Source organism: Poecilia formosa, unplaced genomic scaffold (assembly GCF_000485575.1).
Source record: "Poecilia formosa unplaced genomic scaffold, Poecilia_formosa-5.1.2 Scaffold112, whole genome shotgun sequence".
NCBI lineage: Eukaryota > Metazoa > Chordata > Actinopteri > Cyprinodontiformes > Poeciliidae > Poecilia > Poecilia formosa.
In genome coordinates this window covers 108697-134702 of record NW_006800051.1, presented here as the reverse complement: position 1 = coordinate 134702, position 26006 = coordinate 108697, and the positions used below count along the sequence as shown (strand labels likewise).

Genomic DNA, 26006 nt, shown 5'->3' with positions numbered 1-26006 from the left:
TATATATGTATATATTAATTTTTTTTTTTTTTTACATCTTTTAATAAGAGCTTGTAGACTTTATTGTAGAGGGATCAGTACAACCACCAGACACCATCCCGGCCTCTGGAAGCTGAAAACATGACCCAACCAGAAGCAGAGTCAGTCCTGCAGACGACAGGACAGATTAGAGGAAATCTGGATTAGTTCCTGAAGGATGTTTGTTTCCTCCAGTCAGAGAATGACGGTTCAAACATTTAGCAGTATCGTCACTTTTCAGGGGCAGTTGACAATGGCCGACCTTTCTCGTGCTCCGACTTGAGCCAGGACAGGAAACTCACTTTCAAGATCATGCAGACTTCTTGGATCCGAACTTCCTCAGCCAGGAAAGACGTTTCCCTTCGAGTGCGATTCCCTCTAATCACAATACGGTGCAAAGCAATGGCTTCACGCAGTTATTAGGAAAAGTTTGATTGTTTCAGAGCGAAGGCAACAAACTGAAGGGAAAACTGCAGACTGTCAGAGGAATATTAGTTGAATCAGTTACCTCTGCAGGAATCAATTTATATTTCAGAAATGGTAACATGCTTCATAGACTCATGATTTATGCAAGACTGACATGTGTAGAGCTTCCATAATTCAGACGGTATACAACCCTGAGCTCTGTACTGCAGGAACTTTACTCTACTCTAAGAAGCTTGGATTTTTGTGTTTTAATGCAAAAATATGGAAATACAACCAAAACTCTGCCAAAGTATTTACACATGTTCAGCTTTTCAATATTTATCCCCATTACAGCTAACAGCTTTGCATATTTTACTGGGGTTTTATGAGGCAGACCAATAAAAAGTAGTGCACAAAGGTAAATGAAATCTATTTTTTTCTTTTTAAAAATTTAAAAAGAGTATCATGCTTTAATATTTGGTGTTTCTCTCCAATTAAAACTGAAGTTTTGTTTTATGCGTTCTAGAGGAGAGCATTTCTGTCCAGTCATGTAGTTTAAGGTCAGTCTGATTCAGTAACAATACAATCAATATTCAGGCCTTGCAACAAAATTCTCAAAATGTTTTCGGTCTGGATTTTAATTGCACCATTCTGGCTCATAAACATGTTTTCTACTGGTTTTTGTTTTCCTGCTGGACACGACCAAAGGTTTTCTCCCAGGATGGATCAACACACAGCATGTCCCGAACCTTTAAAAGGAATCATGCCTGAGTTTGATGCTGCTGCTACCACCATGTTTCATTTAGGCCAAATAAAAGCTGAATTTTGACATCATTTGATTTGAAAACCTTTCACCACATGTTTTCCATGTTCTCTACACGGCTTGTGGTAAAACAATCATTTTATTCTTGTTAGTTTCTCATCAAGCACAGATTTGTGGAATGCAAGACTGACAGCTGTCAACAGATTCAGCTACCTGAGCCATTTATTTCTGCATCTCCTCCAGAGTCACCAGGAGGTTTTTGGTCTTTTCCATTTAAGTCTGAAAGCCAGGACTTCATAAGTTTGCAGTTCTGCTAAGCAAACAAAATAAGAGCATCAAAGGAAAGGGGATGTGAATAAATATGCAGAACACTTTCTGAGTTATGCTGTGTGACGGTAAAATGTAAAATCTGTTTGTATTGAGCCTCTGAACAGACAGGATAAAAAATAGACCAAGATCTACATTTTTAACATTCTTACTGAAGTGGTTTTGCTCTAATCATGCAGCTGAAGTGTTTAATTGCAATAATGTCTGCTAATTCTATTCCACCTACTCTGATATTTCATCCCAACACACCGCTGATTACAAACAAATGTTACGGGGGTGAGAAAGAAATCTGCTTTCTGCATGAGTGATGTCAGCTCTACTGGGTCCCATCGTTGACATTTTAAATTGCCGTCTCTCATTAGCGTTTGCACATCATCCAGGATGTTTCCTTTATACCTCCGTTTAGCCGCAGTGTAAATTCCAAGTTGTAAATCTGCAAACGCGGATCGGTTTGGGCTCCCGCGGTTCCCGGTTTAAGCATCCCTCTTCCCGTCTCTCCGCAGGAGGAAGCCCTGCCTAAAGGCTTTATAATGATGCAAGTGAGGAAAACAAATGTTACTGCGCTTATTAAATCGCCCACATGGGTACAACAGGAAATGTCACAGAGTCACGTCGCAGCCTGATCCACTGCTGCCCTCCCACACAGAGGGTTCAAGCCATTTCCATTTTGTCACCAGCAAACTATCTGGGAAGGAAGCGGCGGCTGAAACGGGAGGAGGACGACTCGACTCCCAGAGCAGACAGAGCAGAGATGCTTGTCTAAACAGTTTCACACTTTCTGAATCCCTTCCCTTTCCAAACAATGAGGGCTGGAGGAGCAGGGAGCAGCAGAGAGAGAGGCGGGGAGGAGGGGAAAGGGGGCGGCTGGCACCCCTTTTAATTCCACCAAAAGCTGAGCCAACAAAAGGGCCTCCACTCGGGAGCAGGGATGGAGCCGCAGCCAGCCCGGCTGGCTCGGAGCGGGTCGTGAGCAGAAGAATGAGTGAGAGAAAGGAAGGGAGAGAATGAGACAGAGCGAGTGAGAGCGGAGGAATAAAGGAAAGAGAAAATGAATAGAATGAGCTGGGTTTGAAGGCCTGGAAAGCCCCCGCTGGAAGTTGTGTGTTTTTTCCCACCCGGCATGGAGGCAAAAGTAAAAACCAGAGAGAGGAAGCAGCATTGATTGAGAACGCAGGAGAGATTGGGTGTTTTTCAAACGTCTGAAACGATGTTCATGATGCAGAGAGACGACTGAAACCCCCCAGAGCAAAACGCAGAAGCTTTCCTCTGGCCGTCCGCGGATCAGCTCCATTGTGATTCATGGCTCCGCTCCTGTTGCTCCGCTCACTAATCCCTCGTCCCTCTGACACCTGTTTGCCCAGGAATCACAAAGAGGTGCCAAGGTGTTAGCCATGATATGGTTTATGTCCAAAGAGCCTGATGTGGAATTTGCTTACGATCCCGATCCTTCTAAAAGAAAGAACTAAAAAGGAAGGAAAGGAAAATTTGCTGACTCGTACTCTGACTTGCGGCGGGTGAAGTGATGGATTAAAAGCTGCTCTGTGGGCATTCAGCAAGCTGCAGCCGCACAGAACACAAAATCCTCACCCTGATTCCGCCAGACCAAACGGAAACAAAAAACCCCTAAAGGCACGCGTTGGTGCAACAGAGGAATCAGGAGAGATCCACCCTGCAGAAGCTGCATCTCTGACCACCAGCAAGACGCAAGTAAACAACCATCTGAGGCCAAAGCTGCCAAAACCAAGAAATACTGTGAAATCCTCACTGAAGATGAAACTTTCTGCTGCACATACAATCAAGTCTCTCTTTTAATGTCTCCAGTTAATTTGGACAGAGAGGAAACTTTTGAAGTTAAAAATAAAAGAAGACAGTTGATTTATGTTGTAGTGATCCAGGTTCGTAGGTCATCCCTGATTGGAGGTTTGGATCTTTAGCTGTCTACAATTTTTCAGACTTTCAAACAAACTTGCTATTATTCGTTTGGTTATTAGCTTTACATTATTTGGGCCCTCTGCAGCTGGGTTGCTGTTTTAGTGAAGTGTAAATGACTGAAGTGTGCAAAAAAACAGTCCAACAAGTCATTCCAGTTTAATTCTCAAAGTTGGCACAAGAACCACAATTAGACAAGTCTGAACAGGAACTCAGCCCAGTGAAATTCATGTTTGCAAATTGGCAAAGAAAAGGCTGTAAATAAGAAAAAAAAGTCATTTTAATAAATACCAAGAGAAGTTGAAGCTGTCAGATGGCCCAGAGGCTGCAGACATGACAGCTCATGTAGAGAAAACAGAAACCTTAATATGAATAATAGTGGCAATGGTTTGTCCTCATGGTGCTGATCAGAAGGAGGAACTACTGTAACAGTTCCTGTTAAGGGAAGTCCGTCCTTGAACCGCAGCAGAGCGACGGTCAAGGCGGTGATGAGTCAGAGAAGAGAGCTTAAAGAAAGACGTGGAGCAAACCACAGCTGGTTGGTCTGCATCAACCAGCAGGGTTGACACAGACGCCATATAGAAAAAATGAGTGGCGATGCTTTTCACATGCAAACAGGACATATATAACATAACTCTGGAAATAATTCACTTTTTGAGTGATTGTGTGGAAACAGATCCAGTGTCAACCGCCGTCCTTATTAAAGTGCTTATTATCCAATCTACACAACAGGCTGCAAGCTGGTTGGCCAGCTGTTTCAGTCCCTAAAAGTATTTCTGTCAACGAGAAGCTGTTTGATTTTGACTCAACGTTACCGTACCGCTAGAATCTCACATCAGCCACCACCGATTCTTAAAGACGATCACCCCAGAGGAACAGACACAAAATCCATAAAATATGGATGAATAAACCGTAGAAATGTGGAGAAACTTTAAAACTTCCCAGGTGTTTTTCCTGTATTTTCTACTTCATGTCAATGTTTGAAATTTATCATTTTTATACAGTACATTTCACACTGTTTATATAATGCACAGAAAACGTCACTTTTGGATTCACAGAAATGTGAATAAACATGATTAACTTAAATCATGGTAAAAATCCATTTTAGAGTTGGTGGAAATGTTTGTACTTTTTTTTAATGGAAATGTCTCATACAGTATCCATCTCTGCACTTCTCAGTTCACGCAATTAAGAGCTTAACGGTGAGAATGTGTTGCTGACACGTCTAAATCCCAGACGACCTGCCATCACTGCATCACACCCTGGAGCCGCGAAGCCGGCTCATCCTCACACAAGTCGACCTTTACGGTTTCCTCGCGACCTTGGAGGCCCAGAAGCATCACAGCAGCAGGTTGACAACCACACCCCACGCCTTCCGCCTCGGTTCTGTCCAAAAACAGACGGCCAGAAGGCGTCCAAGTCCCAGCGTGAAGGACTTTCTGAAAGAGGTTAGGGACGGCGGAGCCACTGAGCTGCAGGACGGAGCAGCTGAAAGTTTCATGCATGGTTGAGGAATCCAATAACTGCAAGTGTTAAGTTGGAAATTTGAAGCTTCTTTACATGTTCACAGACATTTTAATACAGTTTGGAATCTAAATTATTTCTCAGGAAAAACAAATCAAAGCAAAACTACAGCCATCTCCAAAACATTCCTCTCACATCAAAACAGAATCCGTCTCAAACCTCAGGGCTGGGTAGCTGTGAATCCTAGAGCTAAATGATGTTTCATCAGGTCTTTTTTGTCTTAAATTCTTTGGATAGCAATATTTCAGCAATAGTTCAGGTTTTCCTCCAAGAGCTCATCAGCAGCACCATTATGAAGCGAAGAAGAGCGAAGAGCGAAGAGCCGAGCCGCTCACAGACGCGTCTCCCAAAGCAGAGCCTGGTTATGAATTTTAATTAAAGCAATAAAAAGGTCTGTATTTCCATTCACTTCGTTATCAATCCATCTCATCTTCTGGAAGTGGTCCAAGGAGTGAAGCTCCTTGGACCACTTTTTGAGAAGATTTTTTCTCTCCTCTAGAGGAAGAACCTTGGATGTGATTTTACGTTTTTGTAGAAAGATGGAAAAAAAAATGACTTTCCAGAGATTTTCAAAAGTCATTTTCTTACAAGTCTATGACAGGTTCCAGGTCTCTAATGGCTGAAATAAGAAATCTCTCATCAGATTCATGTCCTCCGTATCTGCTGACACAGACAGTTGGTGTATGTTAGAAATTCAAATCAGAAAACCAGTGGAAAGTCTTAGACATCTGCTGGGAGACTGTTGTTATTCAAGACTTCTCAAACACTTCTGCACTGTAGAGCTGTAAATAACCAACTATATATATATATATATATATATATATATATATATATATATATATATATATATATATATATATATATATATGAAAATACCTCAAATAGGACACAAACACTTCAGACTAGAATCTGTAGTAAATATGGTTTATTGTCTTCATACCAATTTGACTCAAACAATTTTCAGGATTATTAGGAAAGAATTAAATTAATCCACACTGAGAAGCTTTTAGCTGGATAAAAGCAGTAAACATGCTAAATTATCAAATAAAGCTAAAGAATTTAGATTTTTTTTTGTAATAGTGATCATTTGTATTTCAACTTCAATTCAAATTTCTAGTTCAATGTTGAAAAAATTACAAGGAAGTGGAAAAGTCCACAGCTTTTTCACAACCACAAAATCCAATATGGTGGCATATAATATAAAACTTAATTTTAATTTTTGCCTTTCCCAGCCTGGTTTAGTGAAGCCGTGACAGAGTTTGGAAAGAAAAACAGAGGAATATATTACTATGAGCTTGTGTTATAAGTCATGTCTGACCTTGGTTGAGCAACTTAAGTACAAATGGCTTAGATCATAACGGCTTCATCTGAGGGAAGATGCACATTATTATACTGACACTATCAGAGTTCACTTACATTTACAGTAACCATCAATTAAGTAGGTTTGTATTTTCAAAGCGCCTTTCACAGACAAAGTGCAGCGCAACAGAAATCACATTTATGTTGCTCATTTTGTAAAAACAAGCATAAAGTGGTAGGGATCCCAAGTCGTCATTAAGCCAAAGGAAAAAATGAAAATGCCAAAGCAGAGAAGCTCCAGATGAAGTCTTCAAACGGAGGGAGAACCAGAATGGACCACTGGAATGCACATGCATGCATGAATATGCAAAACAACAACGCAGTGCAATGCAAAGCAGACCATGAGTCATTAATGACTCTCGATAATCAGGCCGCGGCGCTGCAAGGGCGATAATCATCGGCCGCCTGCTCTCCAAGTGATAAGCTAATCAGCCGTTCGTCTCCAGCGAGCCGACAAGGGGACTCATCATGGCTGACATTTCAGAGCAGGATGGAGCCCAAAGAGCCCAGCCTCCGAGGAGAGAGGGCACCTGAAGTGACTTAATTATCACTGCTGCAGAAGGAGATCCACTCAACCCTGTTTTACACTTTTTTTTTAACTCAAGGTTAACCTGGTTCTTCCAACATTATGGCTTCTCTGCTGCATTTAACGTCTGTTTCAGGGAGCGAGTAAGAACAGGAGACTGAACGGTTTCGGTTTTATTTGTCTCATTCAGGTGTATCAAAACAAAGAATATCAGAGGTGTGATCACACAAACATAAACCTTTAGTATTTCTGCTGTATCTAATCATATCATCACCATGTCAGTCACAGATCTGTTGGGAAACGGCAGACAGAGAAAATTCTGCTGAAAACGGCTTCAGATGCCAGGAAAAACCAACGTTTGCGTTCACCTGCATCTCCTCCGGCTGTGGTGGGTGAAATGAGCGCCGAGGATTTCTCCTCCTCCAACAAGACAGTTGTGTTGTTGCACGCTCAAATTAAATCATAACCTGTGGGGATGCTGTCACAATAATCTGACAGTTCTCAGACAACCGGATGTAGCCAGAGTCTCAGCCGAGCGGCTGTCATCCTTCCACCAACCTGTGCAGCCCAGCCTGCAGCAGCATCACAGCCCTGATGCTTTACACAAATACGAGGAGGAAGGCTGGGTTCACAGCTTGTTCCCCATCAAGGTCAAACCTTCACACAGGAAAGAGAAGCGTTGGTCGGCGCGCCTCATGCAGCAGATGCTGCTGCGCGGCTCCCAGCGGCTCCCAGCCCTGAAATATCCTGCCCTCCCAGCCGCTCTGATCTCTGAGGCGCCTCGGCGGAGCGACAGCGTGAGAGATGACACGGCTCCAATATGACCCATCTTCTGTTTCCTCTGTGACAATTCGGGGACAGCTCTGACAGACGATACGAGTTACACCCAGGTGGAAGCAACAGTCGGGGCAGATTTCTGCTGACGGTGAACAGGAAAACAGATTTTTATGCCAATATGTTCAGCGTGACTGGCTGCTGCTGGAAACGCTGCAGCTGGCTGCAGGAAGCGGAGGGAACACTGAAAACCTGACTAGTTTCAGTCAAGATGCATTGATTAGACTTTAACAGGGAAAGCAGTTTTCTGCTTTTTTCTGAAGGGAGAAAACACAAGCAGGCTTTTGTTTAAGCTGCTTGGATTCAATAACTGACCATGAAGGGAAACTGAGCTGCAGGAACTTCGATAGGCGGGACTTTGGAATCCAACATTAAATAAATACAAACAAGATTTTCCCAGTTATGCATCAGTGGACATGTCCAACCGTTATGATTTTACATTTGACTCAACACGTAACACTTTGATGATAAACCCACAAACAGATTTGTTCAGTATTTTGTCAGTGAATGAGAAAAGATGTCAGATTTTGATCCCTATCTGATTGGCTCTTTACCAAGTTTCAACAACAACAGTGAAATGTTATTCTACAGAAGTCAGGAGTTGGGCTGAAATATTGCAGAAAAACATTTTAGGAAGCCAAGGAGGTTTTATACTGGTGGACAAATTTACTGCTTCCCAGTAAAAATGTGACAACATGTTTTACTGCAGTAGCACAACGTCAGACTGAAATATTTCAGAAAATTCAACCTTAACTTTCAGTTTTGGTTGTTTTTCTCTTCCCACTGAACTGAGACAGCTGACAGACTCGGCTGGTTTCAGTTTCAGATCTCTGGCTGACCCGACATCGCTGCCTGGCAGTTAGAAGGTCTTGGGTTCAAATCCTGACCTGGCTTCGTTCCAGGTAAATTGGCCTCTCAAGATTACACTTAGGAGTGTGTGTGTGTGTGTGTGTGTGTGTGTGTGTGTGTGTGCGTGTGTGTGTGTGTGTGTGTGTGTGTGGTTCTGATGGAGAAGTGACCGGTCCAGAATGGACCGCGCCTCTCCTCTGATCAATGATGCAGATAAACACCAAACATTCCCATGACCCTGAGACGATGAGCAGATGATGGATGATCTCAGGCCCACAGCATCACAGATTATTAAAACTGTATATTTCTCTTTGCACAGCTCCCAAACAACCTATAGACAAGTAGAAGGCCTCGGTTTTTGAGGGTTTTTTGTTGTTTTTTTTAAACCTTCATTACCAGTGTTTTCTTATATTTCCCATTTTTATTGGTGGTCAAGCAAAAAAACAGGAAGTCATGGAGAACTGATCAGAGGTTTGACTCTGAACATGTTTTAAATGAACCTAAGTTGATCATTCTGAGCAGAATCAAAGGTTTCTGAGTTTCTCACTGTAAGATTTTCCATCACTATAAAAGTTTGATTAATTTTAAGGTTTTTAAAACGTCGTCACCAGGAGGGCCAGCAATTTTGTCTGTATTTGGTTCAGATATCATGTAATTAAAGCTAAAATTATTGGTCATTATTGATGCCTTAGGGCGCCACAGGATTCATTTATAACGTTTCTTTGACCGTTTTTGGCGCGCAGCAGCAGAGCGGCTGATAATCGGTCAGTACTGGTGCAGCTGAAGCAGGAAAACCAAAGTGACCCTCTCCACTTCTCTGCCTGTTTCACTGAGCGATTCACGGTGAGAAGATGCAGATATGGAACATTCTGTATGAGCCACCTATGGATTTTCATATACCATGATCGTGCATTTCCTTTAATTAACCACTTAATTATTAAAGCGGGATTTCTACAGAGAAGCCAGCAGAAGCGCAGCTCCCCATCATCTCCCTGTTGCTCCGGTTTCCAGCATTGTTCTAACGGGGAGCAATCAGCTGCTGTCCCGTTTGACCGCACACGCGTCTCCCTCTGCAGGTAAACACAGACTGCAGGTCAGCCGTGCATGGAGGGGTTTGTAGAGGCTCAGAGAGGATTAGGTTTCCTGAGCAGTCACCTGCCGACGGAAGCAGCCGGGAATTAGGACAAAAACCACGCCACGCCTCGCATGTCAAGACCCCAGCTGAAACTCAGCTGCGATCTGGTGGAGGGAAAACGGGATCAGAAACTTTTACAGTCAGACATCAGCCAGACGGAGCGGAGACGTGACTGTGAACATGAGCGGGGAATGCGCGGCTGGAAAGTCCGGATATCAGCCGTGATCCAGGACGCGCGGCGCAGGAGGACTCAGCCTCCGCTGGTACCCAGCTCGGCTCGGCTCGGTTCGGTTCTGCTTACCTTGAGCAGCCAGAAGGATCAGCGCTGCCACCATCCAGGCGTTCCGCCCCGGAGAGCGCGGGCAGCGCGCTGCGTAATCTCTCGCCATTCTTCTGCACTGGAGGTAAAAATCCAGAACACCGAGGTGTGCCAAGACCGGACTCCGAGTTATTCCTCCGGCAGCCCGCTCACAAACTTACAACTCAGTTCAGCTCGCCTGCTTTCAAACCAGTCAACTTCTCTCTCTCCTCCACCTTTCCTCCCGCAGCTCAGCGCGTCCTCCTCCTGATTCCGGACCGAGCGCAGATCCTCTCAGAGTCTTAACGACGGGCAGGAGCGCGACCCCTCCCCCGTGTGGCCCGGCCGCAGTGCGCACAGGTAGCCCGCGGCGGGTGCGTGTCTGGCGGACAGCGTTCAGAGCAGCAGGCGGAGAACAAAGTGTGGACGGAGTGTGAGAGAGTCGCAGGAGCTCCGTGGGTTTGATGCGCAGAGCTGAGTGGGGAACATCCGAGTGATGTCAGCAGAGCGTCACCAAGAGGACTTCAGCCGAAAAGCGGAGAGGAGGAGAGGCTGCGGGAACATGTCTGCGTCCTCTGAGCTGTTCAGGTGGAGATTCTCATCATCACTGAGAAAATGTTTGGCTGATTAACTGCAGACGTAATGATTTATTCAGCTAAACGGAAATCCAGAACAGATGCCAGTTGGAATATTTTCTTCTCCTGTTTTTCAGTCTTAGTCTTAATTTCGAGACAAAATGTAATTTTACAGACTCGGTTTTCCATACAACGCAAAATTATCACAAAATAATGCCTGTTTAAAAATACAACATGGATATATTTTATGTTTTAATTCTAGTTAGAGAGAAAATAAAACTGGGATCACTGGTGCGTGTCCAGTTCTTTCTGGTCACACTGGAGCTGACATGGCTGAAAGGTTTAAGTTCATAATTTATTCATCCTTTTTACTCTGAAACAAACAGATTGTTCCTATTAAAAATGGTTTTGCTCGTAAAAGTTTTGAGGTTGGTACATTTTGTGTCTTTAAAAGGGACTCTTTTTTTGCAATAACATACTAAATATTAATCTGCGGTAGAACTCCCTCATCCCTCCATTTTCTGCTCAGGGTCACCCATTGACCCCCAGTCACTGGACATGGCGCACATGCTTTAACATTTTCTACTATCTGCAGAGTTTATATTTTGTTTCCTTATGTTATGTGAACCTCAGGGCATGGAGGTGAGGAGGAATGTCATGATCTGGGGTTTGGTGAGGTGAGGGAGGACGCAGGCAGACCCAGGTAAAGTGATGATGATGGTTTTAATGATGAAATAATCCAAAAGAACAGAATACAAACAGGTTGCACAGGAAGCAACGGGAAGACGACGAGGATCCGACAAGAGACAAAGACAACAGGTGGGTTTAAATACACAGGGAGGGAAATGAGGGAATGAGAAACACCTGGGAACAATCAACAGGGAGGACAGGGCATCACCAGTACTCAGGGGAACAGAACTAACTAAACTCAGAAAAAACCTAGAAATACATACACAGAAAACACAGATCACCACAAGGAAGACCCTCAAACGACTTATTTACCTGATGAAGATCAGGGGACCTCTTAGCATCTGTTTCCAGATTGAATGAAAGTCAAAAGATTGATGATCTCTATATTCATTTATCTTATCTTTGTCTTGAGAGAAAACAGTAAAACTGTTTAACACAACTTTTCCATTCCTCTATCGGTTTGGGAAATAAGTTGTTTAAAGCTTCCTGGTGTCTTTTTATTACTTCCATCATTAATAATTTTATAGAGTACGTATTTTCATTTTAAATTAGGAACAGAGGTCAAATAAAGTTGTTGTATTTGGTCACCAAATGTTCTGCAGAAAACAAATCCATGAACTTCAGAAAAGATCTTCCATGCAGAACTCAAATGACTCGATCGCCTCTGAAAGCTACGTTAAGATTCAGCTGGTTGGGATATTATTATTGTCTGAACTTTGATCCTCAAGTCAACGTTCATGCAGTTAGCAGGTTTATCAGTAACAAAATACTGACAGTCTGGGATTCTGAGTTTTCTTGGTTTATTTCAAAATAAAACATTTTAGGGATAAAAATGCTGTTTTTTATAACCTCTCATTATGTTCTCAGACGACTGCCAGGCTTTCCAGGAAGCAGCTTATACTTTATATTTGACCACCAAAGAGCAAAGTGGTCACAAAGTATTTTATCGTTGCACATAATTGTGTTCTTTCGGTTATCTAAGATGAAGTAAACATCCCTCTCATCCCTGCTTGAGCTTTCAAAGAATCGCTGAAAAGTTTCCTAAAAAGATGCTTTGATGTTTGTGGGAACCTTGGCAAAGGCAACGTAAGCAGAGATAAACCCGTCCGCGCTCAGAAGACAATGAGCTGGTTAAAAATAGGCTTATGGGATGAAAATGAACTAATTAGACATAAATTCAAAAGAGTATAATCCAGCACAAATCTAGTGAAATGGGATGGATAAATTATTTTCCTTTAAATGTCAGGAGACGATAGAAATATACTTAGTTCTGTTTATTTCTGCAGCCTCAGCAGACAATTGAAAAGCCTTTATAAAGCCTCAGCTCATATTTAAGAGACTATTTCATATTTAGCCATCAAAGATGCTAATGATCCGAGAAGATCTCAGACTCTTGTCCCAGCTCAGCTTTGTTCTTGTGGTACCAACACAAAGTTAGTCTGCAGAAAAGAAAAGTAAATCTAAAAAGCATTCAGAGCACTGATTGTCTGGAGCTGGAGAAAATGTTTCTTAAAAGGAGCAAAAGAGAAAATGAGGTAAATACACAAAGTCCTGTTTGCAGTAAAACTATAAATATAATTCAGAGAAGTTTTCCATTCAAACTGAAAAAGTTTGAATCATTTTGTGAAAAAGAATGAACAAAATGTTCTCTAGATGAGCAAAGGAAGTAGAAATATACCCAAAGAAGATTTAATTAACTTGGCAAGTCAGAATACAGATGCACACATAAAATCTAATTACCTTTATAATTTTTTGTTCGTAACATGACAAATTGTGTTAATGTTCAAGTAATATGAACGTTTTAGCAAGAAAACAACATTTAACAATCAAATTAAGTCACATTCTTCAACATCTGTCATCTTTTATGGATCTAAATTAAGAATGTTGGATTGTTCGTTGGATTTTTAGTGAAATAAAACCTTAACATTGTCACACTGGAGGCCAATTTCTGTTGTTGGTTAAATATCCTGGTTTCTGTTTTCGTTGCTAGTGCATCAGGTAACACAAATCTTTAGTTTTTTGAAACCATAAATGATCCCTGGATGCACGTTGCGACTCCTGATGATGATTCTGGCATGGAAGCAGGAACAGTTGGAGAAGGAGCAGCTGTCGGAGCGTGTGGGGGCAGCGGAGGGTCTCGGTCTCCAGATGGATGGGCCTTTTGTTCAGAAACGTTTTCTAAAGTCAGAAATGTTCCAAACACACAGAAGTTGGAAATAAACAAACTGAAATCCTCCTGCTGTTTATGACGATAAGAGAACGTCTTTGAAGATGACTGAGGCACTTTTTACGTTCGTCTTTAAATAAGTTGAAGGAGATTAACTGAGAATCCTATTTTGTTCACGAATTGTGGAGATGAGGCAGAATTTGATAGTTTAGTCGTCGCTCAGTCTGTAAAAATCAAAACTACGCGGAGAAATCATTTCGACAGCATCAAGGGGAAATGGGAAATGTTTATGTGAACAAATACAGTAATCAGGCAGAAAGTTTTTGGCTGAAACTCAGAGCCTTAGACACCATAAAACTAAATAGATCAGCTGACTCCCGTCCACACTGAAGGTCATGACCCAAAGATACGACAGCATGTCAGGGCCAGTGTGGAGAAAAAAACAATACATTTCCACCAAAAAAATGAAATTAAACTAAAAAATGTTCCAGAAAAAAAAACCTCGACATTTGAAACTCCAAGAAATGTCTAATCTGTGTTTGCACTGGCTGTGAGATCCAGTCAGAAACACTAACAGAACCAGATATTCACACCACAGTCGAGCCATTTTCCTCATATTATCCATTTCTGCTCAAACTACAATTATAACACCAAGCCTTTCTGTGAAGTTATTATTCAGATTACAAAGCGTACTTGCCTTGCCTCAGCCGTAAAGATCAGTCAGTGAACACGATTAATAGTTGAAGCAGAATTATGGATGTGAGATTCAGGAGAACATGCAGAAACTGATAACCGGAACTCGCTGTGCATCTGTCTTCACTTTGTCCACATTAAGATGAAGAAAGACCAAAGGGAGGGCTGGTTATCCACTTCTGGTTATCCCCAGATCATTTTGACAATATCCTTAAATTGAAATATTGAATCAGAATCTTGTTGGAGACGTGTTGAATCTTTTTAAACATTATAAATCTTTAATAAAACACTGTTGACAGAGTCCAAAGTGTTTTATTATCATTTTATTGAAACTGTATCAAACGTTAAAGAAAATATGAAGTCATTCTTTAAAAATCAGACAATGTGATTTATTAGATTCTGTCAGACAGACCTGTCCATTGTTTACAGGTGAGAAAACCTGAATCTGCTGTGTATCAAATACTTATTTGCCCCACTAAGTGGAGTTATGGTGGGTTATATTCTCCATATATTCAGAGCGCCAGGCGCTTTGACTGCCACCATGTGACAGATGAACATAAAAATGTTCTCTAACATAACAATTAAAGTCAAGGAAACTGCAGAATAATCAAATCCAGATTGTTCATTAAAGCAGCAGGTCATATGTTTCCATTTTACATCCTTCTCGTCGTCCGCTGTTAAAGCCATCGGCTCACTGTGTTCTCCAAGGAATAAACTCCACCCTCGTCACTTTAACACTTCTACCTGGGTCGTCCGCCAGCCGGCTGTTAGGAAGCAGACCCATTAACTGCTCATAAGCTCTCAGCAGAACCCAGCTCCACTAAACCAGACGTCCCTGTAATGGGCATTAAGGGCCACTAAAGTTTTAACAGGTGGAGTCCAGTCCGAAGGTTTCAAATCCCAACACGGAAACAGAAGAAAGGAGTTTCATCTCCAGAGAATCTTAATGTACTACCACAAACACCACTGACAATGTCAATTTAATGAATTGCAAAAACATTCTTCATCCCTAAACTTATTGATCTTTTGCTAAGCACAAACGAGGTTTTCTGTCCCCCCTGCTTACAGCGCTGCATTGCCCTCCATTCGTTGCAGAACACCCGCAGTACCTCATTCTAAAACCAGCAATCACGGTTTGAAACCCCCTCATCATGTGAAACTACCACCTGCCTGCTCCACCTACAGTTGCAGTGCAACACTCTCTGCTTTAGTGTTTCTGAATAAAAGACGAGCCTCCCTCTGCCTCTGTGCACCTTCAGCATTCAGACCAGCCAAAAAAACAAACACAAATCTTCCCTTTGGAGAGCGAGCTCTCCTCCCTCCTGCCTCTGAAGCCTTCCCAGCTTCACTTCCACCATTCTGCAGGGTGGTGGCCTCAGCCACCCACCTCTCCATTATCACCTCATTAGTGGGTTTCAAACTAGCCCACCCCCTATTTTGGCTCCAACCTCAATCAGCCCATTAATCACAGCAGAGCAGAGAATCCTTCCGTCCTCTGAAAGCTCGCTGTGTACTCTGCCGGTCCCCGCTGTGCGTGCATGCGTACGTGTGTGTGTGTGTGTGAGCGTGTGTGTGCTGGTGCATACAAATGATCCGGTTACATCCCGCCATCTGTTGACTCCTGACAGTAATGCTCCTGCAACGACATGCATCATGTTCATGATGTTCCCTGGCTCTCTGTTCATCCTTATCTAGAAGTTATTGCTGTGAAAACACCGAGGAGGATGCCATTTTATTTTCTGAACAGGAATTCATTTCAGCACAACTGTTTTTTTAACTGAAGCCCTCCTTCTGCAGCAGCAGTCTGTGCAGATAAAGTTTGCAGAGACAGAAAACTTGCAGGAATAAATATGCGAGGGAAAGTTTCCTGTGTGTCCTGTACAACCACTGGAAACCCTCAGACATAAAAATATAGAATAAATTAGTCTTCCAGTAAAACTCATTGTTTCTATTCGCAATAAAGTTTTCAAGTTTCTTTCATTATTAGACACTTAAATTAATCTGACATACCTCACATGTTTTCACAGTGCACTTTAATGAAAATGGAAGTGTACCATCAAAACATGTCATTTAAGTGTTGAATAACAAGAAACTAAGAATAAATTAATCCATTATCCCATCAGGCCAATTTCACAATCAAAATGTTAGAAAAATCTGATATTCATGGGTGGGTAAAAAAAAAGAAAAGATTAAATTATACTTTGTTTATTATTATTTCCACTGGTACCCGGTAAGTTTATGTTCCTATAAATATAAAGTAATTTTCAAATGTACAAACGTGAGTAATTCAGAACTTGTATAAAATAAAATGATAATTACTGGGAAAGACAGGAGAGCATCTCATTCATGTTTGTGCTAGCTGCTAGATTAAACTCCACCTATCTAGAAAACAACAAATGATAATATGGTTTAATAAATTCATGAATCTCATCATTTCCAAGAGCTTTTCTACTGTGACAACTGTCAAAGTTTGTGTGTGTGTTGATTTCAACATAAACACGGCCATTCTGTGAAGTCCTCAGAGGTTTGTTAGAGAATAATCATGAAGACCAAAAACATCCAGCAGAAAGGTCCAGAAAGGTCCATAAGGTTCTTTAACAAAATCCAGAACTTCCAACATCTCAGATTCTGTTCAGTCTTCTGTTCATGTGGAGGATGGAGGAACTGCAGACCTACAAAGACTCAGACGTCGACCTCCAACAGGGTTCAGCCTACGAACAGCAAACCTGTTAACCAGGCACTTCACAAGCATAGCTTTATGGAAGAGTGGAAAGAACAGGATCAGGTAGAATGAATGGTTCTCCTTGGATTAGGCCGAAAAAAGCAAAACTATTTGACTTGAATGAAAAAACTAAGTGTAGCTCATCACAGCATTCAGGCTTTGTGTCTGATGTGCAGTAAGGACAAGGAAAGGTTGATGTCCATCCATAACCCAGCAGCACAATCACAACCCTCAGTATCAGGTTTTAACCAAAAAGATGCCTTTGAGTTTGAAATTTGCTGCTCTGACATTTAGGGAGACTGGTCAGTAATGGTCAGCAGTGGAGCACAGAGAGTCGGGTCAACATGTTGTTAGCACCACTGAACACCAATCAGCAGCTGATCTACGGGTCACATCAGCCTCAGCAGCATCAGAGAGCAGCTGCCTTTTATTCCTCTGCTCTCAGAACTAAAGACTTTGGAATATTACCATTTTGCCAGGAGGGGAAAAGCAAAGAAATCTCAAGGATAAAACAGTGAATCCTCCAAGCGTTACATCCTTACTGTAATTCTTACAACTCCAACAGCGTGCTGCAAATGGAAACTATAGAGTTAGGTTTCAGTGTGGGTAGAAAATGAAAAGGAAGAGTGGGAGTTACAATAAATTACAATTGTCCCTGAGGGAGGGATGACTGCAGTAATCAGAGGTTCTCAACCAGAGGTCCCAGCCCTCTGAGGGAGACGACGGAAATTCACATGCGGTGCAACCGTTCCTGCAACCGATCCATGCAGAGATTTTAACAATTAGATTTACATATGCACAAGGAAAAATCTCTGAACATTAAACCATGAAGCTCTGCATTTGGAAATGAGTTTTATGACATTTATGGAAACATAAACAATGTTTGTTTCTTGATACAAGACACAGACTGAGCAAACTGTCCACAGTGACGAGCATGTTCAGAGTCAATGTAAGGATACTGGTGGTGGCAGCATCATGCTGTGGGGCTGCATCAGAGCCGGTTTTAATGGCATATTCCAGAAAGTGAAAAGAAGAAGGAGGATGGACTTCACATGTCCAAGGCTGAAACTTGGACATGTGTTTCAACAAAACAATGATCCTGAACACGTCCAACATTCAAAGTCTATAAAGTTGGGACTTTCCTTCCCTGATTATTGGTCTTAAAGAAAGCTTGACTGATCTGTGCTAAGAAACAAGACAGTGTAAATTAACATTTCTGCCAAGGAAAGTCTTTGGATGTAGAGACAGAAGTTTGCTTAAGGGCACGAAATTCACTTAAAATGGATTTACATCACCTGAGGTACAAATTCTCCAAATTGTTTAAAATATATATTTGAAAGCAGGATATTAATTAAATTCATGCTCACCAATGATTAAAACTATTCATAGAGAGAAAAGTCTCATATTTGATGTGCCTGGTTTCCTCATAAGCCTTTATGTAGACCGACTTCCTGGTGGCGGTCTCTCCACATCCGTACTGTTCAGGGACGACCAGGTTCAACAGTAAAATGTAGAAGACAGACAAGTGAGGGCAAGTTTCAAATCAGCAACGTTTCACTTCAGGGTCCATGAAAAGTCTCAGCCTAACATGATCCACCAACTGAGCTCTGACTGCAGCTCAGAGCTCCAAAAAGAGCCGGGACTCCAAACAGCCGGACCACAGAGCGCAGGAAGAACCTGGAGCGTCTGACCGATGGTGTTTTGACATCATGCAGTTGACCCGGTGTGTGTTCTGTGTTTATCTGGGGAAAACATCGCAGCTCTGAGGAAAACACACGAGTCTGCAAGAGAGACTGGTGTTCTGCTGAAACCTTAAGCTTTGGTACTTTAACAAGCAACAACGACCTGCAACACGACCGCATGGAAACAGACCTCTGATGGATGAGACTCTTCCTCACTGGACACAAAGTGTTTCTGGATCATTTGGCCCAACAAGCTAATGGCTTAGCAGCGAGAGGAAGTGTAAATCTGAGCTGATGCAGGTGTTTGGATCAGAACCCAGAAACATTAACGGAGAAGACTTCAGCCAACGAAACAAGAGGCAGAGGATCCACCGTGTTGCTCCCTGGAAGAATGACTCAAACACACTATGTAGGTCAGGTAATTGCAGCTGTAATCTCCATCTTGCGCAACAAAATATTAATATCCGTCCCATTAGTCTCAAAGGTGGCCCAGAGGCATTTACCATCTCCAACAGGTCAGACTCATTAGAATCTCAAGAAACGCAGCATTACGTCAACAGGACACCCAGCGCAGGTTTTCTGGAGACGTTTGCTGACATTATGCACACGCAGCCTAAAAGTCAAACACACTCGTAATATATTTGAAACCATCAGAGGACTGGCACATAATCTGTTTTGGCTCTGAAATGCAAAAAAGGCCACATAAATGCAATTTGGGGGAAATTTGTGTGACATAAATAATGAGTAAGCTCTGGCTCCAGGCCTGTTTGGCCCTGAAGAGCCAACTGCGCAAATTAATTCCTCCTGCTATAATGATGTTGTAAACAAAATCTGAATCAGTTTGAATCAGCTTAGATGCCAAGAGCTGCAAGTTTTTAAGTAATTTCCCATCAGTCACACTGAATCAGAGACTTACCGGCCCCTGTGCATGTAGAAACACACCAACACGCTGCAAAGGGATACGAGGAGGGAAAAAGTTCAGTTAGTTAAAAAAAACAAATAAAAAGTTTGTGTCGGGCTTTGGATGTAAAGGTGTGGACCGAGGACCCTCTGTGGCCCTCAGAATGACATTTTATGGACACGATGTGACCTGTAGAAAGAATAAACTGATAAATCTAAAATAATGTTTTGGAGATTTTCACTGATTTAAGGTGTTTCTAACTGAGTGCAGACAAACTAAAGTCATTTTAAAGTGGAAGATGTTAGAGTCAGTGAAAAGTGTCCGAAGCTTCACGTTTCTCTTTACCTTTAGACACAGCAGGAGTACAAACTTCCAGTGACTTTTCCTGGAAGGCAGACTGGAGAGAACCCAGTCATTAAATTCTTACGGGTTTGGACTAATTACAGAAAGCATCTCTGAAAACAGAGACGCCTAGATCATGTTCTCAAACCTGAGATGAGAAAATTAGTTCCAGAACAAAAACCCAGGATGTAATTAACCAGATTCTAAAATTTTACACCACATTTCAAATAAAGGAGAGAAGAGAAAGTGTTTAGTTATTTAAATCTTTGTTTTTAAGTTTAGACACCGTTATAGTCTTACAGCCCAAACTCAGCTGTTCCCTTGACCCATATTCTGGGTAGAACTTTTTGTTTAAAGGGATATTTCTGATTATCTTTGAGGAGTGACTCTATGACGTGATCTTGAACCCTGACCTGAGGGACAGGGTGGAAGGGATCAGTATCATTTCCAGAATGTCAGATGTAACACAGATGTGTAGTTCTCCAAACCAGTGTTTGCTCCAAAATCACAAAATAATGATAAACTCATTCAACCAGCTGTTCAGGAACTAAACAGTCTGAGGTCAGACATCACCTCCAGACTGTTCCAGGAGGCAGAAACCTCCACCAGCAGGGAGCGATCATCAGTGTTACCAGCTGATAATCCTGCACCAGTTCATCTGTTTGTTTTTGTGGATATCCTCCATCTTATCAAACCTCCAGTCAGTTGAGGCTGTTCTGATGGAGGTTTCTTCCTGTTAAAGGGGAGTTTTTCCTCTCCACTGTCACTGTGTGCATGCTCAGTATGAGGAATTGCTGCAAAGTCAATGACAATATAAAACACTTACTTTTATTAAATGAAAGTATGAATACCTACAAGGTGTCCAAGTCGAAAGCAAGAAGTACTTCATATATTTTCCTGGTTTACTCACTTTGGGTTATTAATGTGAAGAACCACTGACTGATGATTTAGACCTTTGAGCAGAAAAATAAAAATTTGAAAGAAAACTCGTTCACCTCCTAACCTTCCTATTAATCTCTGCTTTAAGTTTGCGGCAGCTTCTTTTCTCTCAAAGCTCATTTCACTGAAGAAGTTTCTCGAGGGAGTTGAACTTTTGTACATGAACCACTTTTGAGTCAAATGAGGGTCAAAAGTTCAGATTTGAGATTCACAAAAGCCTAAAGAGCTAAGAAGTGGTGTTTTAAACATTAGAGGGGGGAGCAGCTTCTGGCTGTAAACAGACTCAGAGAATGAGAAGTCAGCTCCGTCTACATCACAAATTATTCCAGATGAAGTCGAAACCCATAATCATGTCGTACTGAACTTCTCCTTTTCAGGTCAAACTCACATAAAGGAATAAAAAGAATCCCTGTGAATGTTTGGTTTACTTTCAGATCGTCTGTTTCTCTTTGCATCCATGATGTCAGGCTGGATGCAGGTCAGTCTGGCTCGTTAATCATCTCTCCTCCCCGACATGCATCACTCCATCCACCCATTCCCTCTTCTCTCCTCCATACATCTCCAGGCCTTCGTCTGTCATTCCAGAGAGCAAAATAAATCACCTCTTACATCATGACAGCTCAACACCTACACTGTGATTTGCTCCTTGGATCAATGGCTTCATTGAAATTAGTAAGAAGATATAAGTTTCACATTTATCTGCCTCCACAGTTGAAAGGTTTCATTTGCATGCAGGTCTGTGTATGTTTTAGAGCAAGAGGAGGTTGTGATGGAGGGATACATGAATGGATGAACGGATGAAGAGAGCCTTCTAAAACCAAACAAATAAATAAATAAAAAGAAAAGGCAGCTGCTCAGTGGATAATCTTTCAGCTTCTAACCACAGAGGATTGGAGGGTTAGAGGTGCCTGCCAGTCATCCTGCAGAGTCCCCACTGAGGTAACCCGGGTTATGGGTTTCACGAGGAGGGGGAGGCGAGTTACTGGAGGAAGTTCAGAGAGTCTGCTTTCAGAGAGGATTGCATCCTCTGAAAAAAAAAAATATCTCTTTTTCTGAACTGAAACACAAAAAACAAAAAGCACATCAGGCTCTTCCAACTGCAAGGACAAAGAAGGCGAGGGAGACGCCTCCGATTCCAAAGGAGCGACTCGGATAACTGCAGCACTTGAAGCTTTTAGTGTCCACTCAAGGAAAATGTCACATGTCCAAATAAATCGCCTGTTTTATGTGTCTGCACTGATCAGAGCTTAAATGTGCCCGAGCAGCAAAGAAAGATGATATTCGCGGCGGCGTCTCTCCAGGTTTCCAGTTTTCATGTTTCCTGTGCATCTGTTCACCATAAAGCTGTGAGCAAAACCTCATGAGCAGCAATAGAAAACTATTAAAACCAGTTTGAGTTATTCAAGCACCCAGATCACCAAACAGCAGGGTCTTCATGACAAGTGATGCTAATTAGACTCACAGCTACCCGATTTGTTGTGAGTGCAGACAAGCCGGTGGACAAACACCATAAGTGTTGGTCAGAGCATGAATTACATGTTGCTTAGGGATGCAGACGAACACAGAGGGCAGAAAGCTGCGTATCTGGCCGATAAATTCAGGAAACAGCCGTTAACCTCTGAAGAAGGTTGTCCAGTAAGGAAGAAAATGTACATTTACAAATGGCTACAAGAACAGACTACATGAGGACAAAATACTAAAAGTTATTTATAATTTTGGGTTTGAAGCGTTTTAGCAACACTAGGCAGTTAGGGAATGGAAATGAGTAACACTGGTAGGAATAAAAGCTTCTGGAACCGTACATTTAAGGACTTTTCTGTTTTTAAGACAATGACAAACAAGCAATGGCTGTTTAAAACATTTTGACTAAATTCCAAAGTCTTTGAGCATTAACAGAATCAATAAAATAAACTCAATGAGATTAACTTTAGACTGCTGGTAGATGCAATCTTGAAACTAATAACCTGTAATTGATTTAGCATCTAATTGACAGCAGCACATAATATTTGTATTTAATCACAATTTGATTTAATCCCAGTCTTGCAGCCCTGGATCAGTTAGCTTCTGTTAGGGACAACGCTGAGATGTATTTTAAAGCAGATATCTGAGGCCGCTGACTCTGAATGTTCACATTAATATAAAAACAGGTGAAAAACAGAAGCAGAGAAAAGCAGGATGAAAGCTGAAGATGAAAAAATAATGACTTTGCTCACTGCAGCTCCATTTCTACAGCAGGTGTCAGCCGCAGGAGATCAGACGTTTCAGGCTTAATCTCTCTTCAACAATCAGACTCAAATCCTCTTGCATTAAATGAGGAACACAGGATGAATATTAAAAAAGTGTCTCAAATATGACTACCATGTTTAGCTTTGGTGGGTCTGCCTCACCTGGGGGGGGGGTCACCACCGATCCAGGTTCTCACATGTTGCGGTTTCCTAAAAGTGGCTTTTTCAACCCTGGACTGTTTCTCATCTGAGGATTTTCAAACTGGGGCACAGAGTACTGATCGATTTGAAGAGCTGCTAAACTGAGTTCATTTTATGGATTTGCACTAATCGTGGTGAAAGTGGTCCAGTTCCCTTTTAACTGCTTTTGTCAGCGATGGTAACCTGAGGCAACCGCATCATTTCCTGTGTGTTTCTGTGAGTCTGCTAATTTACCCGTTTACCCCGACATAAACCAGGATTAGGACTTAAAATGACCCAGATTAACAGATGCCGACCACTTCTGATTCAGTATAAAGATCTGAACCCTTAATACCAGTGATTCAGCAACAGACCATCTCCATGTTGCAAATATTTCTTCCCATTTCAGCCCATCAGACCAGTTCTCTCCAAGTCAGTAATAAACTGCTAAACATGCAGGCAAGTGAAACTGAGCTCAGCTTCCCCCAAAATGTATGTAAAAAGGATCAAAATGGCTAAACAATGGTTGGAAAGATTACTCTGCACTACTGCTGATAAAAATAAGAAGAAACAAAGATCTTGGCATAAAGATAAGAAAATATGGATTTTATTTTTTTTTACCTTAAAAGACATTAAGATTAATTTCTCCACAGGATTATTGTTGTGGCAGAAGTTTTACATTTGGATAAAACGGTAAATTACATTTGGATCAGACAAAACATAGATTTGGTAGCTCAAGTATCTAAAGATGACAAGTAGCTATAAATGACTTGTTTTATGTGAACATCAAAACAAAATGAGTTGATTTTAAAAAGAGTTTTGCTGTCCACGATTAAACTGGATATCAGTTCAAAGGAAAATCGTTTGCAAGCATTTCTGCTGCATAAGCAGATATTTAACCTCAGATTTCAGATCCAAGTTCAGTTCTTACCAATCAGCAGAAACGTGTCAAATACTGAATTACTTTCAATTCTATGGAAAAAAAAACAAAAAACAAACAAACAAACTTCACTTTCAGCCTGGTTCTGCATCTCTCTGGTTCTGCCTTCATCACAAAGCCGTTCTTCTTAATCTAGAAAGGAACTGTGTCTTAATATAAAAGTAGTTGTCAACAAGCAAGTAAAGCAAATATTGCAGTTTAGAAAAAAGCAGATGGACACATGCAGCTCGCCCTGGGATGACCAAGTTTCATTCTTAGCTGTTGTCCAACATCTCAGCTTCTGGACAGATGGATTTTTTCATTTAGTGGACATCCAGCAGCATGAATAGCAGGTAAGATTTATCACAGTGTCTGCATCTAAAGTCAGTCAAAACAGTCAACTTTTCACCATCTTTACTACAGATTTCCACTGGGAGAAGATAATTCTGCACAATCAGAAAAAAGGAGCATCAGCTACAATCAAGACATTTCTGCTGCAAGTCCACATAAAGTCACAGCATTTGAAATTAGCAGCATTTATCCAAACTACAGTTCATTTCCCCCCAAACATCCAAAACTGAGCAACAACAGCAGAAAGCTCAGTAATTTGGTTTGCTGCAGGAAAATAACTGAGTTATTTCTCCTTCTTCAGCAAACGCAGCCCTTCAAATGGATTTTTAATAAAATAGGATTCAATTATAGACGGCCTTTTAGCCTGTGTGACACATCTTACATAAAAGCAAATGTTGTTCCACAGTTGCTTGGTAGGGGTCGGCTCACCCCCACCAGCAGGTGAGACCACAAAAACAGAGCAATAATAATAAAAAAACACTCACAGAAGTGAAGGAGCTGCAGGAAATCCAGAATTTCAAGGATGAACCCAAAAGTACTGCTGGATTCAATAGGAACAAACGTCTGGAACCAAACCAGTGGAGAAAGAAAACCTGGCAGGAAATAATGACTGAAGGAGCCGTGAGCAGCAGGAGCCACAGACAATCAGCAACCAAAGACCAGGTGTGTTACACAAATTATGAGGAAGGAAAATTTAAGCAAACAGAAATGCACCTTAAGTTGGTTTTCCAACCAGCAATAAAACTCAGAAGAAGAAGAAGCAAAAAAAAGGCAGAAAACCAATTTAGAGGAACCAAAAAATGACAAGATTTACTTCAATAGAACAGAGACGAAAAATAACACAAAGGTAATTATTTCAATAAAATTAGAAGCGACCCGGCTGAAACAAAAGGTCACTGAAAAAACAAACTGAACTTCTCTTTCATGCCGGGCCTGAGCAGTGAGATGTGCAGTAGGTGTCTAATGAAGCAGCAGCCAGCAGGTCAAGGCACCAACACGGAGGACACCTCATGCTTGTTAGAGACGCCAGACACCACGAGACACCAGGAGGTTAAAGACGGGGCTGATGCCTCTCAGCTGTTCCTCAAACCAGCCATATTCTAACAATCAAGCCAAACGTGTCCATCAAAGATCCACAAACAGCTTGAGCTCCATGTTCCCAACGCTGCAGCCAAGTTGTAGCAAAGTAGAACACAAGACCCTCTGACTTCCACCACACACACACACACGCACGCACGCACGCACGCACACACACACACACACACACACACACAGAAGTTTCTCGATGGAAATGCCAAGCAGCTTGGCAGGAAGCTGACATGAAGTAGTGGAGGCTTGCTATTTTCATTCTGTGGAAAACCCTACGATTATTTAGAAGATGCCTCAGTTTGTTTCGCCAGAGAAAGACACGGAAAACACGGTGTGGGATGTGGCAGACAGTTTATTACCAATCCAAAGCCCTGAGTAGGAGGAATTTGCTGTGCCAATTTTTTGTGGAGAGTTGAGTTCTTTCATGTTGCACGGTTTAATTCTGCCTCGAAGTCATGCTTGTAAGCCCGTAGTCAAGGCCTCTGAAGTGGCAAGTAAGACATGTCATGCATATAAGTGCCCTCATAGTTGCAGGCAGCATTAGTAAACTGTTGCTGAGATCAT

The 26006-nt window shown here is 41.8% G+C and overlaps 1 protein-coding gene and 1 long non-coding RNA gene across 4 annotated transcripts in view; both read right to left on the bottom strand.

Annotated features, from left to right (window-relative positions):
• pvrl2l (PVR cell adhesion molecule related 2 like) overlaps positions 1 to 10773 on the bottom strand; it is a 311115-nt gene extending 300342 nt beyond the window's left edge. For 2 of the 3 annotated variants that reach the window (XM_007559980.2, XM_007559982.2), the window contains exon 1: positions 9971 to 10758. In XM_007559980.2, the coding sequence (XP_007560042.1) occupies positions 9971 to 10058 (88 nt within the window). In that variant the 5' untranslated portion in view covers positions 10059 to 10758. Of the gene's footprint in view, positions 1 to 9970 lie in introns of all 3 variants that reach the window. The other variant, XM_007559979.2, reaches the window with a different exon arrangement.
• A 2128-nt stretch (positions 10774 to 12901) lies between these two features.
• Positions 12902 to 24988, bottom strand: LOC107837087 (uncharacterized). Its single transcript, XR_001663068.1, has 2 exons — positions 24839 to 24988; positions 12902 to 14302 (listed from the first exon to the last, which is right to left on the bottom strand). It is a non-coding gene; the product is annotated as an uncharacterized LOC107837087 (long non-coding RNA).
• Between the last annotated feature and the right edge of the window lie 1018 nt (positions 24989 to 26006).